Consider the following 16,910-nt stretch of genomic DNA (forward strand, 5'->3'; position numbering starts at 1 on the left):
GGCGGAGTGCTGCTGGCTTTGAACAAAGTCAAACACGACACAGAAAGTGCTGCCGGTCCCCTTCACAGACCGTTCGGCACAGCTTGGAGAGGTTGAGTCTCGGAGATGAGGGGTAGGGTTTGGTTTTTGCGCACGGCGGCGACGCAGAAACGGGAGGAAGGGAAGGACGCGAGGCTGTAAAAAGCCCACGTTTGCACCGCCTGTGACGGGAGAAGAAGCTGCATTCAGGAGCTTTTAGTGAAAGCACCTGACAGTGAAGGTGTGAGGAGAAAACAGGGATGGAGATCCTCTGCTCGGTTCTGCTGACTCTGCAGTTCAGTTCAGCGCTCTTTTCAGCTGCGTTTACTAAAAATATTCAGAAAGTCAGTGTTTGTTTTCGTCCCCGCTCACTCATCACCAAACAGAAGCCTTCATCACACAGACTTTTTCTTTGCGCTTCTGTTCCAAAAAGAAAAGAAAAATCACCCTCCGGTAACTGTGAGAGAGACGCAGAGGAGGAGAAAAGGAGAGGAAGTGACTCCCTGGGAGCACGAGCTGCGGTAGAGACAGGAGAAGCGCGGCCGAGGTACAGGAGGTGTACAGTAGAGGGGGGGGCGTCCTCTGAGAGCGCTGCCGGGGAAACATGACATTCTGCCGCAGCGCCTCTTGGCTGGGGACCAGAGAGAAAGAGAGAGAGAGAGGGAGAGAGAGAGGGGGGGGTTAAAGAGAGAGAGAAGAGAGAGAGTCAGAGAGAGAGAAGAGAGAGGGAGAGGGAGAGAGAGTTAAAGAGAGAGAAGAGAGAGGGAGATGAGAGAGAGAGAGGAGAGGGCAGTATTTATGTTGCCACAGAACTGAGCAGAACAAAAAAACAGAAAAACAGACAAATTAGTGCCTTTATTTAATCGGTCATTCATTCAACCTTTATTTACAACCCTGATTCCAAACAAGTTGGTCTGTGTTTAAAACTGAAGTGTTCCTGAGTCCATGTAGTAATCTTATACACAATAATGAGATCACAAAGTGGTGAACCTCGCTCCATCCTCGCTGTGAGCGACTGAGCCTTTCCAGGATGCTCCTTTCAGACCCAATCATCATGCTATCACCTGTTACCAATCAACCTGTTTACCTGTGGAATGATCCAAACAGGTGTTTTTGGAGCGTTCCACAACTTTCCCAGTCTTTGGTTGAAAACTCTCACCAGTTAAACTGAGTTCATCAAATTTCCTGTCTGCGAGGAATTATCTGCCCTGGACTCCCAGAGTAGACTCAGTGGAAGGCATCAGATAGTAATCTGCCTGTCACAGATGCTGCATGAATCCCATTAAAAGTTGCATTTTGATGTATAACATCAAGCTGCGGTAGAGAAAAAGATCAGACGAACCAAAGTGACTGACACAGTTTGACCTGATGGTGGCGCTGTCAAAAAGTTAAGGGATCACCAAAGTTCCCAAAGACTACGAATGTCTGTCGAGGGATTTCGCTCAAAACAACCAACGTCAGCGTGACAGGAAGTGGATCACCGGAGCCAGTAGGATTCATCCTCTGTGGATCACGAATGCCTGCACGAGCTGCGAAGCATCTGCAGCACGGAGCTCTTTTTCTCTTCACCGCCACTCTCTCTCGTCTCACAGTTCATTTTAGTTCAGTTCAAATCTGCTCTATTGGCGTGACAGATAAAGGATTTATATCTCAGCGAAGCCTTCGCAGGGATGAAATGAATCAGAAAATTAACAGATACGAGATTAAATAATCAACAGATTCCGCAAAAGCACACGAGCATGTAGAAGCAGCTGAGAACATTCAGTACAGACTGAGGAGAAGTACGAGTTCGTTTAGAGAAATAACTGGATTCTTCCTTATGAATTAATCTGCTGATTATTTTTGTTTTTGGGGCCTGAGGTGACGTCTTCAGATGTCTGGTTTTAGTCGACCAGCAGCTCAAAACTCCAATAAAATGGCGAATAATCGCATTGGAGAAGCTGGAACCAGAGAAAGCTTGATAAATGACTTCAGTGCTTAATAAAAATGTTGTCAATTAATATTCGGCTGACTGTAATCAGTCATTGAACGATTTTCAGAGCTAATTTCATCAGTTGCGGTTTTTGTCATGTTTGGTTATATTTGGATATGAGGTTTGTAGACACAGGAGAAAAAGTAATAAGAAACGTGACTCTAAAAATACAGAAATAATATTATTTCAAATAATAATCAATAATAATATTTCAAATAATAAAAAATATAGACTGTAATGTGAATAAAACTGCTGCTGTTGAAAACCTCATCTGGTTGAAAGCTCCAGAACAGCTACCAAAGAGATGTTGTAGTGAGATTCTTTTCTCAAATTAATAAAAATGAGTAATGTGAAAAACAGTTTGTGGCCAGAAGTCACCTCCAGCCATACGTTGCAAACTCCCAGACCTCCAAGTCTTCAGTTCATCCTGAAGGTGCTGGCTGGGGCTTAGGCCAGTACAGATCGTTCACACCAAACTGGGAAATCTTCGTCTTCATGGACCTATGAGAGCATTCATTGTGCTGCAGCATTAAGATTTACCTTCACTGGAACAAAGCCAGAAAACACAAAACAATAAACCGACCTGCAGCTTTTCTCTCTGCAAGTAAAATGTTTGGATGTTTGCCATCATCATGGCGGAGAAGCCTCTTCCTCCTCCTCCTCCTCCTCCTCCTCCTCCTCCTTATCAGAGACAGAGACATCACCATCACTCATAACAGGCGTGGAAATGGCCTGGACAATATTTTAATTGAAATGCTTCATCAGAAAATCAGTTTCCAGGCCACGAGGGAGGAAGATCCGCCCTTATCGAGCACAGGCCATTAGCCTCCAATTAACACACGGAGACAGAAGACGACGGAGACGCTTTCAAACGTGAGGAGATTAAGACCGGGACGGGGATTTAGACCAGGACTGTTCTCTGCTGGGAAGCAAAAAAAATCAAAAAAAAAAAAAAAAAAAATGCATGCATCCATTATTCCCCAAACTATAGGTAATATAGATTAGGCTGAGTAATTTAACTTGAAACACAAAATGGAACAGGCCTGAATTCATTCTAATATGGATTTCCGCATTAATATGTGGCTCACAATCATTCGCCGTGATTATATGTAGCGTACAGTCATAGTGACAACAGTGACAGTGCAGCCAGTTAGCACAACTTCTGCTAATCTGAATAATCTTCCCTCGGTTCACTGCATGTGCACATAGATCTGTCTGGTTCTGGCACTTTGTCATGATTAAAAAAAAAAAAAGAGTTTCAATATGCATGTGACGAAGTAATGAACAAAGAATGGTAAAAATGATGAAGCAGCCTGTTAATGATGCATTTCCATAGCTTCCCTTTGCATGGTGTAGTAGCTGGTTAAAGTGTCAGTACTGGTGATTGTGGCCTCCGACACCTTTTTCGGTGTTATGCAACCAAATTTCTGCCAAAAAAAAAAAAAAAAGTTGGTTGGTTAACAAGTAATGATGACTGTATTTGGTCATTATGGTTACGTTCATATGGAGAAACTATCTCAAAGTAAAATGTCAAGAGGAAATAAATCATGAAATCCTGAGACGTCAAGTCATAATTACAGGACTGTGAAACGCTGATTGACAAACCATTTGAACAACACCTCAAATTCTGATCATAAACTGATTTTAAATGTACATACAGAATTAAACCTTAAACACATACTGTGTAGTGGGAGTGTCCACACTTTTCCACTCGATCTCATTAACTTAACACAGAAACACCTCGTTATCCAAACACCTAAATTATTACTACTGAATGATGAGTCTACCCAGCATCAATGTGTTTTAAAATTTACTGCTTTGACGACATGGGATGGAGCTGGGGGGCACACAAGGTCACACAATGTACCAAATACTGCATGTTGACATATAACAGTGGCTACACTCTAAATACAGTGTGTATGTTTAAAAGATATAAAAGCAATAATAAAATAAAAATACTAAAACCATATCATAGCCTCTAACAAGCAGTTTCCCCTCCTTTAACTGTCTAATTACATTAAATAATAAACTAAAGGTTTGTTTAGTGTAGTAATTTTCTGTATGAGAGTGAGGGAGGAGGAGGAGGAGAAGAGGAGGAGAAAAAAGAAGATGATATAAAGGGCAAAAGAGGATGGGAGAGAACACAAGAAAGGGATGAAAAGGGAAAAGACAGGAAGCGGATAGAACAGCTGGGGATGAAAAGAGAGGATAATGAACAAGGAAGGAAAAGGAGAGGAGAGGAGAGGAGAGGAGAGGAGAGGAGAGGAGAGGAGAGGAGAGGAGAGGAGAGGAGAAAGAGATGATTGATGAAGGAACGGAAAAGAAAGAAAAGGAAGGACAGGAAGGGGAAAGGAAGGAAAGGAAAGGAAAGGAAAGGAAAGGAAAGGAAAGGAAAGAATGGAATGGAAAAGGTAATTAATGGAAAGGGAAGGAAAGAGATGGGAAAGGAAAGGAAATAAATAGGTGGATAGAAAAGAAAATGAAGGAAAAAGAAAGGAAAGGAGGTGAAGATGAAAGAACAAGGAAAGAAAAGGAAAAAAGAGGAAAAATATGAGGTGGGCTGAACTGAAGAGCGTGACAGGAAGAAGAGCAGGGGTTAAAATGAGGAAAAAAGAAGTAAGGAAGGAAAACGAGTGGAGGAGGAGAGCAGGAGAAGAGGAAGAGGAGGAGGAGCAGCGAAGAAAATCTGTCTTCATGGTGTTTCGTTCCCAGTGAAAGCGAGGCCGGGTTTTCCCTGCAGAGAGATTGGCTGCGGGGCAGAGAGGAACCCTTCACGCATCACCAACAAGAGAGCTGTGATTGGCTGTGGGGCAGAGAGGAACCCTTCACGCATCATCACCGGCAGAGCTGTGATTCGCTGCCACTAGGACGAGTGGGGGGAGACACACATTCATCATCGTCATCATCGGTGATATTTACAGCCCTCCACATTCCACTGGAGCCACACTGGGCCCATGGAGGGGTGGGGACAAAATAATAGAAACACCTGGAGCTCGTAATTGGTTATTGATTTAATTTTGTTCATTATTGATACTGTGTTCACAGGAATCTCTGCTTTGTGGCCTCTTTTAGCACATTGTTTTGATTTGACAGCACATTTACTGCATGGTTCAGCAGTGATGGAAGTACTGTACTTGAATATAACTTTGAGGTACTTGTACTTCACATGAGGTTTTCCATTTTAAGCTAATTTATACATTTCTGCCGCCGGAGGAGCTAAATGCATTTTTTTCAACGCTGTTTTGATAGCTGCTCTGTAAATATATGTTCTTGCTGTTAAAAATGTTAAATCCAAAATGTCTGAATGAAAATGCTTTAGTGGTGGAACCGTGTGTTTTTGGCACAGTCTGAGAAACTAAAATAAATACAGAACAACACTTCTCTTCATGATATCAACATCTTCATGTGATATTTCCATCTTTATTGAAGGCACTGCACAAACAGATCATCATCAATGACATCAGTGGCAACCTTATCTACGCTGATGACATTTAAGCGATTAGTCACAGCTGGCATTTTCTTTCGAGTTTAACAGAACGTCTCCGAGATAAAGGAGAAAGAGACACTGACATGGACATTATGGATCACACTTCCTGTAAAGCATCCTGATTTAAGTTGTTCATTCACAACAAAGTCAACACAACTTGTTTCCACAGCCTGAAACATGAAGGTTGCTTGATATTGTTTTTCTGCATTGAATGAAATAAAATTGTTTAGATACTTTATTTTTCAAACAGGAATTTTAGAGGACAAAGGCAGCGTTGCTGCGCCACAGTCATCTGAAATGATTACTGATACACAAACGTACACAAATGTACTTGGTAGTTCAAATTAAGTTAAAATTCTAACTAAAAAGCGAGCTTTAAAAGAAAATAAAGAAGAGATTTCAGCATGGAAATTAAATTAAAGTGCATTTCAATGGAACTTTCCCAACGAGTGTGTGTGGCTGTATGTATTTATAACTTTGTGAGGACTCTATCTGGGGACAACACAAGTAAAACTCAATTTCAGGGTTTAGACTTGGTCTCAGGTTTAGGGTTAGAGTTAGGACTAGGCTAAGGTCTGTACGTTGGCGGGTAGGAGTTATGGTTGGGGATCGGGGAGTTATCAGTGGGGGCTGAGTACAGATCTTAGGTTCATTGTAGAAAAGGATGGAGATGTTTGTGAAAGGTCTTTCAGGTAAAATATATTAGAAATTAGAAATTTGATGAGGGTTGATGCAAAGTTTTTTTCTTTTGAGCTGGAGCTCAGAGGAGTTTCGTTTTGTGGTGTGCTGCACTGATTAATTACAAGGATGCAAACATACAACGTTATCAATCAGGCGATCACTTACTACTACTACTTCTCTAACTTACTACTTTAATAACAATGTAACTTTATTTTATGTTAATGGGACGGGTCCTTGTCTCAGGAGGGGCGCTGTTATAAAACGCTGCAGGAAGCTCTGATTATAGACAAATACCAAGTGACTCCAGTGAAACTGCGGACAAAACTTCAGAAAAGGCAGGTGGTGGTTTTACGGTGGTGTGTGTGTGTGTGTGTGTGTGGGTTTACTGTATGCTCTAAGAAATAATTTAGAAGAGGGGGGGTGGTTCCAAGGCCACATTGAATGGAACTCAATATAAGGTCCTCAGAAGTATAGCAGCACTTGTCCGTGTGTGTCCTATGGTGCTGTACTGTGTGCTCCAGCAGACAGACAGGCAGGTGTGTAGATCTTCACCGTCTCATCCCAGGAACAGTCCACCACCTGCAGCCAACACAACACAACACAACACACACTGTTAGAGACACGCTGGGGCTTGAGGTGTGTCGGTGCCTTGCTCAAGAGTACGACACCAACAGTAGCAGCTCAGTTAGTGGACAGCAGATCCAATCTGGGATTTGAACGTGCAACTACAGATTCTATAACAAGTGGAACGCATGAGTCTTTTCACTTTATCTACTTTGTATTATGTTTTGATACCACTACTGTTGACAGTCAACAGTTTAACCAGTTTTTTAATCAGCAAACACGTCATACTGAACCGCAAGTAACCACAGCAGCAACACCGGTGCCTCAGGTGGCTCTGAAATCAGCTATTATTACCTATTTCTGCAGTAACAACCTCCTCTGTTCTGCAGTTTTCCTCATCACTTCCCGTCATGCCCCCCAACAAAACTGTGATTTTTAGCTACAGTAGGTCATCAGTACAAAGGGAAACACTCAGTACAACAATCTGCGTGAGGACACAACCCGACTGTTGAGGTGTGTCTTTAGCTTTAGCCATGCTAGTGTTGTGACTCTTGGGATGGAAACTTCCGTCTGTTGGTCAGTCCATTCCTTTGGTCCAGACCCAAATATCTCAATATCTCATCATGCATGTAAAACTATCATGGTGACTATGGTCAGTATTGTCATTATGAAGACTTTAGCATTTAGCCCAAAGCAACTTTGTGCCTAAGCACAGTCTCACAGAACCATTAGCATGGCTGTAGACCTGCAGTTTTGTTTTAATTGAGTTTAACCACAATGAAATACAGACTAAATAGAAGTTTATGTTTATCATTTTGATGCTCGCTCTCTCTTCTCCGTCCATTTTCTAACTTGTTATCAAGACTTAATTTTTATGTAATGGGAGGATAAACAGAGAAGTTGAACCACAACTTACATGATTTGTGCATTTGAACCCACCGAACGGAGACTCCTGTCTAACAGCAGAATCAAGTGACAGCTGCTTCATGACCATATGGACTGAATGTTCTTTACCATTAGAGAACATTGTAGCGTACGAACAGGAGAGTGGTGGATGGAAACACACACATTTATATATGCTCACACACACACAGAGTTTCTCTGCAGACCAGAGTGTGGTCTTGTTTTGTAAGTGCCATAACACTCGAGCTCTCAGCTGAAATAACCTGAACTCCTCTGTGCTGCAGGTGAAGTGTGGACACTCAGGGAGGACAGACAGAGAGACGAGACATTCAGCTCTGCGTCTCCTCTGGCACACACTTACATCAAAGTGTTCCACCTAAATTGCCCCCCATTATCTGGTCTGGGACGAAGGCATTAGTCGTCTCTACTTCTCTTTCCTCCTCCGTTTTCTTCATTCCTCGCTTTGCAGGAGTGGCCACAAAAGCAAAGGACATATAATAATAAATAATAATAAACAATTTCCACAGCGCCTTTCAAAACCAGAGTTACGAGGCGCTTCACACAACACAGTATCATCAAAACTGCAAGAGCATCATACACAGATGATGCAACAAAACAGGATTGTCAAGAAGTGACCAAACATAGAGACATAAAATAAAATATACAAAAACAACATTAAAACATTTCTGTAGACATTCTAGAAATATTATACAAATCTCAGTTTGACAGGTGTGCTTTTCAAAGCCTTTTAAACTGGGGCACGGTCTCAGCTAATCTGATTTTGAGGGGGAGTTTATTCCAGTAAAAGCATGATCCCCTTTGCTTTAAGCCTAGGCCGTGGAACTTTTAACAACCTTATATTCTCTGATCTGAGGGTCCGCGAAGCAGAATAAAGGTAAGACTTCTGAAATGTAAAGCAGAGCCAGACCATGTAGGGATTTAAAAGTAATCAATAGAATGTTAAATTGAATTCTGTTGTGGCTGTTGGGCCAGTGTAATCCGGCCGGGACTGGAGAGATAAATTCCCGACGTCAAGTGTAATCTTAATGTGCTGACTGAAGTTGAGATACTCATGAAAAACAACTCCTGAGTTTCCAGCCCAGTGTTTAGTGTTAGTTGGTCATGGTCCAAGGTCTGGGGGTGATACTCGGAATATGATCAGGACCAATAACAAGGGCTTCAGTCTGTGTTCAGTTGCAGGAAGTTGGAAGCCATCTAGTCCTTGATGGCAGCAAGGCAGCAGTGCAGAGAATCCAGATTGTAAGGATTTTCAGGACTAAACGAGACATACAACTTGGAGTTAAAGGATAACTTTCGTTTTTTACAACCTGGACTTTATTTGTAGCATTAAATACGACCATTTAGACACCCAGACAACTTTGGTGGCATTTGGAGTCGTTTTGAAGTAATTAGCCGCAGAGGAGCGGCGCGTATATCCGTATAATGCGAGTAATCGGGGCACCCGTGCGCAGCCTCTATAAACGCATAATCTGCAGCGAAACTCGTTCATATTCCAATATTTTGTTATGATATGCTGGTGCTATTCCCCTCTGAGCCCGTGGTGGCATGTTATCAACATCCAGCGTCTCTGGACAACTACCTCTGACGTGGATGACGTCATTTTCGAGAGGCGCACGCTGCGAGCAACCAGCCACCATACGGCTAACTCTGCGGCAGTCGGCTAGTTTAGCTGTAGTTTGCTACTGTTATTTTTCACAAAATGGATGAATATTTTTCCGACTCTGAGGTGGTGGACGATGACTTTGTTTACGATAGCCCCTCTGGGGCTAATTTCTTCAAAACGACTCCAAATGCCACCAAAGTTGTCTGGGTGAGTAAATGGTCGTATTTAATGGTACAAATAAAGTCCAGGTTGTAAAAAACGAAAGTTATCCTTTAATGGTGTTAACAATGGTGAGGTGAAATGGCGAATAACATGGCGCAGGGGCAAAGAACTGAACAAATCTGTGCCAAGGACTGAGCCCTGTGGGACCCCACATGACATGAGAGCTGTTGAAGAACTAAAGTTGTCAAAAGTGACTCTGATTATGATGAACATAAATGAAAACCAGTTCCACTTAGGCTAGAATAGCTGTAATAGTAGAACTGTATGAGCAACCGTATCGAAGGTTGCGCTCAAATCCAGCAAAATGAGAAGAGTTAGACTACCAGAGTCCATGAGAATTAAGATGCCATTTGTTACTCTGAGTAGGGCTGTTTCCATTCTGTGGTTTGTTCGGAAACTGGATTGGAATTTTGTATTGTTTCTTTAAAACAGATACAAATAATATGGATATAGGATGGTAGTTATGGAGAAGTGCTGGATCTAAACCAGGTTCCTTAAGATTAAAATAGTCTGGGACCAGGACAGATAAAACAGGCTCATTCACAATGCTACAAAGTCAAGGAAGTTTCCAATTAGTAAGATTGATATTGGATAAGTGTTGACCAAATCATTAAGGGTAATGAGGGTAAACTTATCTAATACCACAGTGGATGGTGAGGGCACAGATGAAGGTAAAGTGACCCTGGAGGAGTAATCAATACCTTGATATTTTCTATCTTTCAACCAAATAATTCAAGAACCTCCCACAACCACAACAACAACAACATTCTCAACAGAGGTGGCACAAACAGCACCTGGGGCAGGTTTACTACACTGATGGTGGTCCAGAAGAGAAATCTTGAGTTCTACATTTTAGAGGCAACTAGATTGGAAAAGTATGTAAAGTCTCTAACTCCTAGTGAATTAAATGACGATAATAACTCCCTCATATTGCACCAATGAACTTCATTCAATGAAATTTAGCTCTTCTACATTTGTTTTCTTAAAATTTCTGCAACTCTGTGCACTTTTGTCATCCGATGCAGGTGTCCAAACTTTCTTTGCACTGTGGTCTGTTTTTATGATGATAATTGCCGGTAGAGAACGTTCAGTCCATACAGTCCTGAAGCTTTTCCCTCAATTACGGCATGTTTTCACCTCTAATTGCTGAGCATAATGGTTCCCCACAAGCCTCTCAGTACGCATACAGGAAGACGAGGGTTTGCATACCTGCTAACAAATGCACCTGCTAACCAAAAAAAAAGTTGTGGTTCAGGTGCAATCTCCGTCTCCATTTACCCTCCCAAAATACAAATAAGACTTGATATGAGACGGAAAATGAAAGAGATGGTGTGTGACTGAGAGTGGATGAGCACAAACATTCAACTAAACAGAAACTGAAACTTTTGACCTGAGTATCAGTCGTCATTTTTTTCATGACGAAGACGAAAAGTTGGGACAAAACTGACTTAATTAAACAGTGACTGTTTCCAAATCTCCTTACAATTATCTGTCAGACAAAAGTTTGTTTTAGTAGATTTCATCAGCAGGTAAAACTTCAAATGTTCTCAGCAATCTGAGGCTCTTTAACTGTTTCAGATGACGCAGTAGAGGAGAAATACAGCTGTGTCTCCATCTCCTTCTCTTTACTCTATAATCAAGCGGGACATGGCTATCAGCTGAATGACATGGCTCTGTGGGAACGTGGCTATCAGCTGAATGACACACTACCTCTCTGTCATCTCTCCTGGCTGCAGAACACACAGCAGTTGATGAGTCTGGCCTTTGCTCACCGCTTTCAAAGTAAAACACTGGTTCCACTTGACTTTCACCTCGAGGACTATGTCGCCACTTCTCTGTTGACACCGTCACAGGTGTTAGCACTGGCTCTGTGTATGATTAAACAATGAAAGAGAAGGTGAAGCTGCAGCCTGCTGTTTGAGGAAGTGGCATAAAAAATACACGACGGATGGTCTGAATCCAAACAAATCTGCATCGCCGCCGCCATTCTGCTGTAGGTTTTTTCTACTTAGTTGGTTGCATTTTGGGTGCGAAGGTCCCTAAAAAATTGCAGGCAGCACAGCCAATCAGGAATGAGCAGTCAGCTCAGTCAGAGAAATGTATTAACATGTCAGCAGGGCTGCGCTATAATTAATTATAATCCATCACTATGACAGACAGGGGTTGTTTAAAATCTGTCACAGTCTATTTGTACCTGCCATATTTGTTTCCTGGTGTCATACAGACCTGTTTACTGTTGCATTTTGTATGTGGAAAATATAAACAGCTTAATTCCCACTCAATTGATTGAGGAAAAAGTGAATATTTTGGAATGTATAAAAGGTATGAATGAGAAAAAATAAAAGTCAGCATGCCCCTAATTGAGATGAACTCTTTGATGTTTTAATGGTTTCTATGCTGAAAACTGCTGATGGAGTTATGCAATGCAATGGAAGAATAATAATGAAAAAAATGTGGACACGTGTTGTGAATGCACCAACATCAGTCTTAATCGGAAACATGTACACTTTTCCTGCAGTGAAGTTCAGTTGGTCGGTCTGCCTCAATGCAAGACAAGGAGTCAACAGCCTGTCTGACAGGTCTGTTGCTAATGTTAGCATGCTAACATGCTAAACTAAGATGGTGAAAACAGTGAACAATATACCTTGCTAAACATCAACAACAACAACAACAACAAACATCAACATGTTTTCTTTGCTATTTGCCGTGTTAGCGTGTTAGCATTAGCATTCAGGTCAAAGAACTGCTGTGCTGAGTTACATTTGCTAATAAGGAACAAACATGATGATGGGATCTGCCAGTAGGAATGTTATTATTTCTTCGGAAATTTTGGAAATGAACTTAATAATGGGACAAACGGATATTTTGGCTTGATGATGACACAAGATGAAAAGTCAGACAAAAATCAAAGTTATTATGACACATGAATGTCTCAACCAAATTTCATGTAATCAATTCAATATTTGGTGATATATATTTCAGTCTTAACTAAAGTGGTGGACTAACCAATCAAAGGGGTCATTGCCATCCTTAGGTCCACACTGCTAGCACGATCAGAAAAATGCTAACGTCGGTTTGTGATAATCAGCAGCAGCAGCTGCGACTGATCCTCCACAGTTTTCACAGTCACGCAGCAGCAAGCAGAAGTCTGAAAAGGTCAAACTGCAGCAGCATCGTTGGACAACAGACAAATCTGTGCTTGTTCATGTGGGTGGCAACCACATCCCCCTCCTGCGCTGCTGCGGTCCCACCGGGCTGCAGCGAAGCTACAGCCTCTCTGAAACTAACAACTGCTCTGTAAGGGCCTCAGATTGTGGCTCTTAGGTGAGAGGCGATTCAGAGTGAAGTGAAATCGTACTCAATTTCTCATCGCTGAATGGTGGCAAACACGAACAAGTCCTCCAAATTAAATCTCTATGTGTGTGCTGCCTACCAGGCCAACACATTTTAGCCATTTCTGATCTGACATGATAATCCGATGTGAATTCATAAAAGGTTTGTTAGGTTTCACTGGTTCGAAGGACAACACACAGGTTGTCGTCTCTGTAGCATGTGGGTGGCCACCCCTGCTTTACACCAAATGCAGCACTCCCCACCTCTGGACCATCAGGCTCATTCTGGGCTCCAAATCAGATCTCTGAATCAGAGTCAACAAGCTGAACAGCCTCTCAGAGCATGAGTAAGCAAAGTAGTTGTGCAGTGAGTCAGCCATCGAGAAGAGGAATGCCCCCCTTTAATTAACTTTAACAGCCGGCCGTAATGGAATGGCACACACACCGGCCAAGACTGCAGCAAAGCACAAAGAAAGTGAGAGAGAAATATACGAAAAGAGAGAGAGAAATGACTCGGTGTGTAATGAGGAGGGGAGGAGCGGTAGAAAGGAGGAGGAACACAAGAAAAATGCCACAAGAAAAACGCCACAAGAATAACGTGAATATGAAAGCAAGACAAAGTTCAAAGTCTGACTGATATTCTTAAATGTCTTTTTTATTTCAAATAATTAGAAGAAGGTGAATGAAGAAACAATAATTAAAACACTAATACGCTTGTGGCAGATATGTACTGTAAGCCGAGAAGCAAGCAGCGGTCATACAGTACAGTACACTCGTTATCGCTGTTCAGTTGTCAGGGTAACAGCGCTTTGAGTGACAGCTGTGACACTTCCTCAGTAACGTTGAGAAAAAAGAGTCGTGAGCTGCTGAAGTTAGCAGAAAAAGCGATGGATTTTAATGCTTTTGTTTTGAAAATCACAATTCATAAATAATATGTAGTACCACATAGGCCAGCAAACGTGAATTATTCAGTTATCATTTAATTTGCCAGTTATTTTCTTGATTAACTGATTAATTGTTTTGTCCGTAAACTGTAACGTTATGCAAAATATCCATCACAGTTTCTCTGAGCGCAAGGTAACGTCTTCAAAAAAAAACATGTGTTACCTGCAGAAAAAGCAGAAAATCATCACATTTGAGGACCTAAAACCAGAGAAATCTGGTATTATTGTGTGGGAATTCAATAAAATTATAACTTTCTGAAATTATAGAGAAAAGAAATCATAAAGAATTGAGAGACTCACTAACACATTATTGGTCTCTTCATGGCATTTATCTAGACTTTTAAAACGCTGCAAATCAGCGAAGTGATGAAAATGGCCATTTCTGTTACTATATCAGTAGCACAAATACCACAACACACTATACTGACACTGTAGTAGTACTGTTTCACAGACAGTATCATGTATCACGGCATGAGAGCAAATGTGAGGGTGGCGTTAACCTGTGATTGGCTGTCATCCTGTGTTCTTTTATGATCTATCACCATCCTACCTCTCTCTCACATGCATGTGCACACACATACACTAACACAGCAAAAGTCCTCCATGCCCAATTTGTGTGTGTGTGTGTGTGTGTGGGAGGGGGGGGTAGGCCTGCAGTGCCATAAGGAGGGTGATCCATCAGACACATGTGGCTACGACTGGATAAGACCAGACACCACACCAATGAGCGAGTGTATGTGTGTGTGTGTGTGTGTGTGTGTGTGTGTGTGTGTGTGTGTGTGTGAGACAGAGAGAGAAAATAGTCAACGATCAGGACAAGAAGTAATTAGAAGAAAAGGAGGGAATAAGAGCGAGTTCCCACTGATACCAGTGGACAAAATCAGAACACAAGAGCGAAAAAGAGAAAAGAGTCTAAAGAGGAGAACGAGAACAGAGCAGGAAAAAAAACAGAACCTGAGGAAAGCAAACACAGCGAGGAGGTGAGAGTAGAGACAAAAAAAAAAAAGATATAACAAAACAAGTATGTGTACTCGAAGAAGAGGATGAGACGGATAATGTCACTGAATTTCCAGCCTGATGCCAGGATTACTAGACCAGGCAGCCATATTTATGAAAATAATGCACAGGATCACTGTGATTTCTTCCAATAAAATCCTAATGCAGCAGAACATGTGCCAAGAAATCTTAAACTGCATCTCAGCTTAGTGTCGACTGACACTCACCACCGTCCCTACATGCCTCAGCTTTGGCCTGCAATACCAAAGGTGTGCATTAAGTTTTGCTGCGCAATTAGGGATTATGAGTACCATTTCAGTTTGACCTCCATTTTTTTTCAGTTTTGACCTCCAATGAAGGTGGTTTAGATTATCATCATTGTGGTCTCAGATCTCAGAAATGTTCTTGGACTTATTATTGACAGAAATGATGACCAGACCTACGTACATAAGTCCCAAGATGTAATAAACAAGAATTATGCTTTAAAAATGCTTTGGCTGGTGTCATTGATGCAGCTGCTATAAGCACATATGCTGATGATACGGTATATTTCTGTATAATTCTGCAAATAGTTATGAATGGAACTATGTTTGATGTGTCCTGTTTGTCGAGCTGTTGAATGGTTCTTTATAGCTGCTAATATTGATGATGGTATTGGGTTTGATAAATGTAAAAAAGCAAACAAAAGTAAAACTCTTTCCAGAAGAAGCAAATCACTTTAAACTGAGTTTAACATTATACTTTTACATTTTGATGACACTTTTGGTATCGCTACAGTTGTTGAATGTTTTGGTCCATTTAACTGAAAAACTGTTCTAAAAAAATCTTAGTTTAGGTAAGAAGACAGCATGTGATCCTCCTCACATCTATCAACAAGAAACAAAAGGTGTGCAGAAGGTTTTTCCAGTCAAGATGCGTCTTTCTGAGGATGAAAAGACGCACGCACATTGACACGCGTGCACATGACCACCCACTGAGTCATGGCAGCTCCGGTCAGTGGTTTCAATGGAGAACAAAGAGCTGACTCAGCCAATCACAGTGATGAGGAAGGAACAGTAGATCACAGCTGTCACACACACACACACACATACACATACACACACACACACAGGCTTGATGTGATCATTAATATTTTATGTCTTTATCTATGTTTGCTCACATGTTGATAATTGACAGACAAACATAAATATAGAATATATTTGCTGCCATTAATATACAGCACACCCGATGCAGAAATGAGCACAAGTACATTTAAACAGAGATAAATATACTTTTATTTCTCCAGTTTTCAGCTGTGGCAATGAGCCTAAATTTACCTATGAATTGATAAATATAATGATTTGGTCTTACTTATCTAAGTAGTTGAGTTTCAGATCTTCTAAGAACAACAGGCCTGAAAAAAAAAATGGTTGTGTGCAAGCAATTAAAACCAAAACCTAAAAAGCCCAATGTGAGTTGCCTGATACTGCACATTTATTTTGTTTTTTAGTGTCTGTCTCTACTCCAAAGAAAAGAAAGCACCTACAATTACTCCTAATTTCATTTCATTACATGTGAACTGTGCACAGTTTCAAAAATCAACAGTGAGCTGGGACGACCAAGTAAATACTAATTTACATTATTATTATGAATTATTTTATTAAAATGACTGCAAATGTCTTTTTATTAATCCAAGTTTGTCTTATTTGTTGCTTGCTACATTTTTAAACCTTACAGAGGGACTTTTAACCACTTACTGACGTGATTCCCTCAGAAAGTGACATGTAGATTGCAAATGGACTAAATTTATATAGCGCTTTTCTTGTCTACTGACCACTGAAATACAGATTGAACCATCAACCCTCTGATTGGTGGACAACCCGCTCTACATCCTGAGCCACAGCCGCCCCACATGGAGATAAGAAATACAGAGCGAGACATGGAAAAGCAAAGATGGAGAGGGTGGGCAAAGGCAGAAAGTAGGACAGAATCACTGAAAACAGAAGGGAGATCTGCTCTGTGATGTCAGTCTAAGTGTCCTTAACGCTGCCACAGCTGTTTGTGTGAGTCTCTCATTTTGCAGCCTACTCCTCTGTAATGACATGTCTGATAACAACACACACCAACAATACAGCTCATTACTGTCGTTGCCTCCTCCCACACATCCACATGCACACACGCATAGTCG

At 41.4% G+C, this 16,910-nt stretch overlaps 1 protein-coding gene across 2 annotated transcripts in view; it reads right to left on the minus strand.

Moving 5' to 3' along the window:
• Positions 1-5,391: 5,391 nt before the first annotated feature.
• pex7 (peroxisomal biogenesis factor 7) overlaps positions 5,392-16,910 on the minus strand; it is a 47,371-nt gene continuing 35,852 nt past the window's right edge. For both annotated transcript variants that reach the window (XM_041958935.1, XM_041958936.1), the window contains exon 11: positions 5,392-6,737. In XM_041958935.1, coding sequence (XP_041814869.1) covers positions 6,654-6,737 — 84 coding nt within the window. In that variant the 3' untranslated portion in view covers positions 5,392-6,653. The remainder of the gene's footprint in view (positions 6,738-16,910) is intronic.

This window comes from Chelmon rostratus, chromosome 18, assembly GCF_017976325.1.
Source record: "Chelmon rostratus isolate fCheRos1 chromosome 18, fCheRos1.pri, whole genome shotgun sequence".
In the NCBI taxonomy this organism is placed as follows: Eukaryota; Metazoa; Chordata; class Actinopteri; order Chaetodontiformes; family Chaetodontidae; genus Chelmon; species Chelmon rostratus.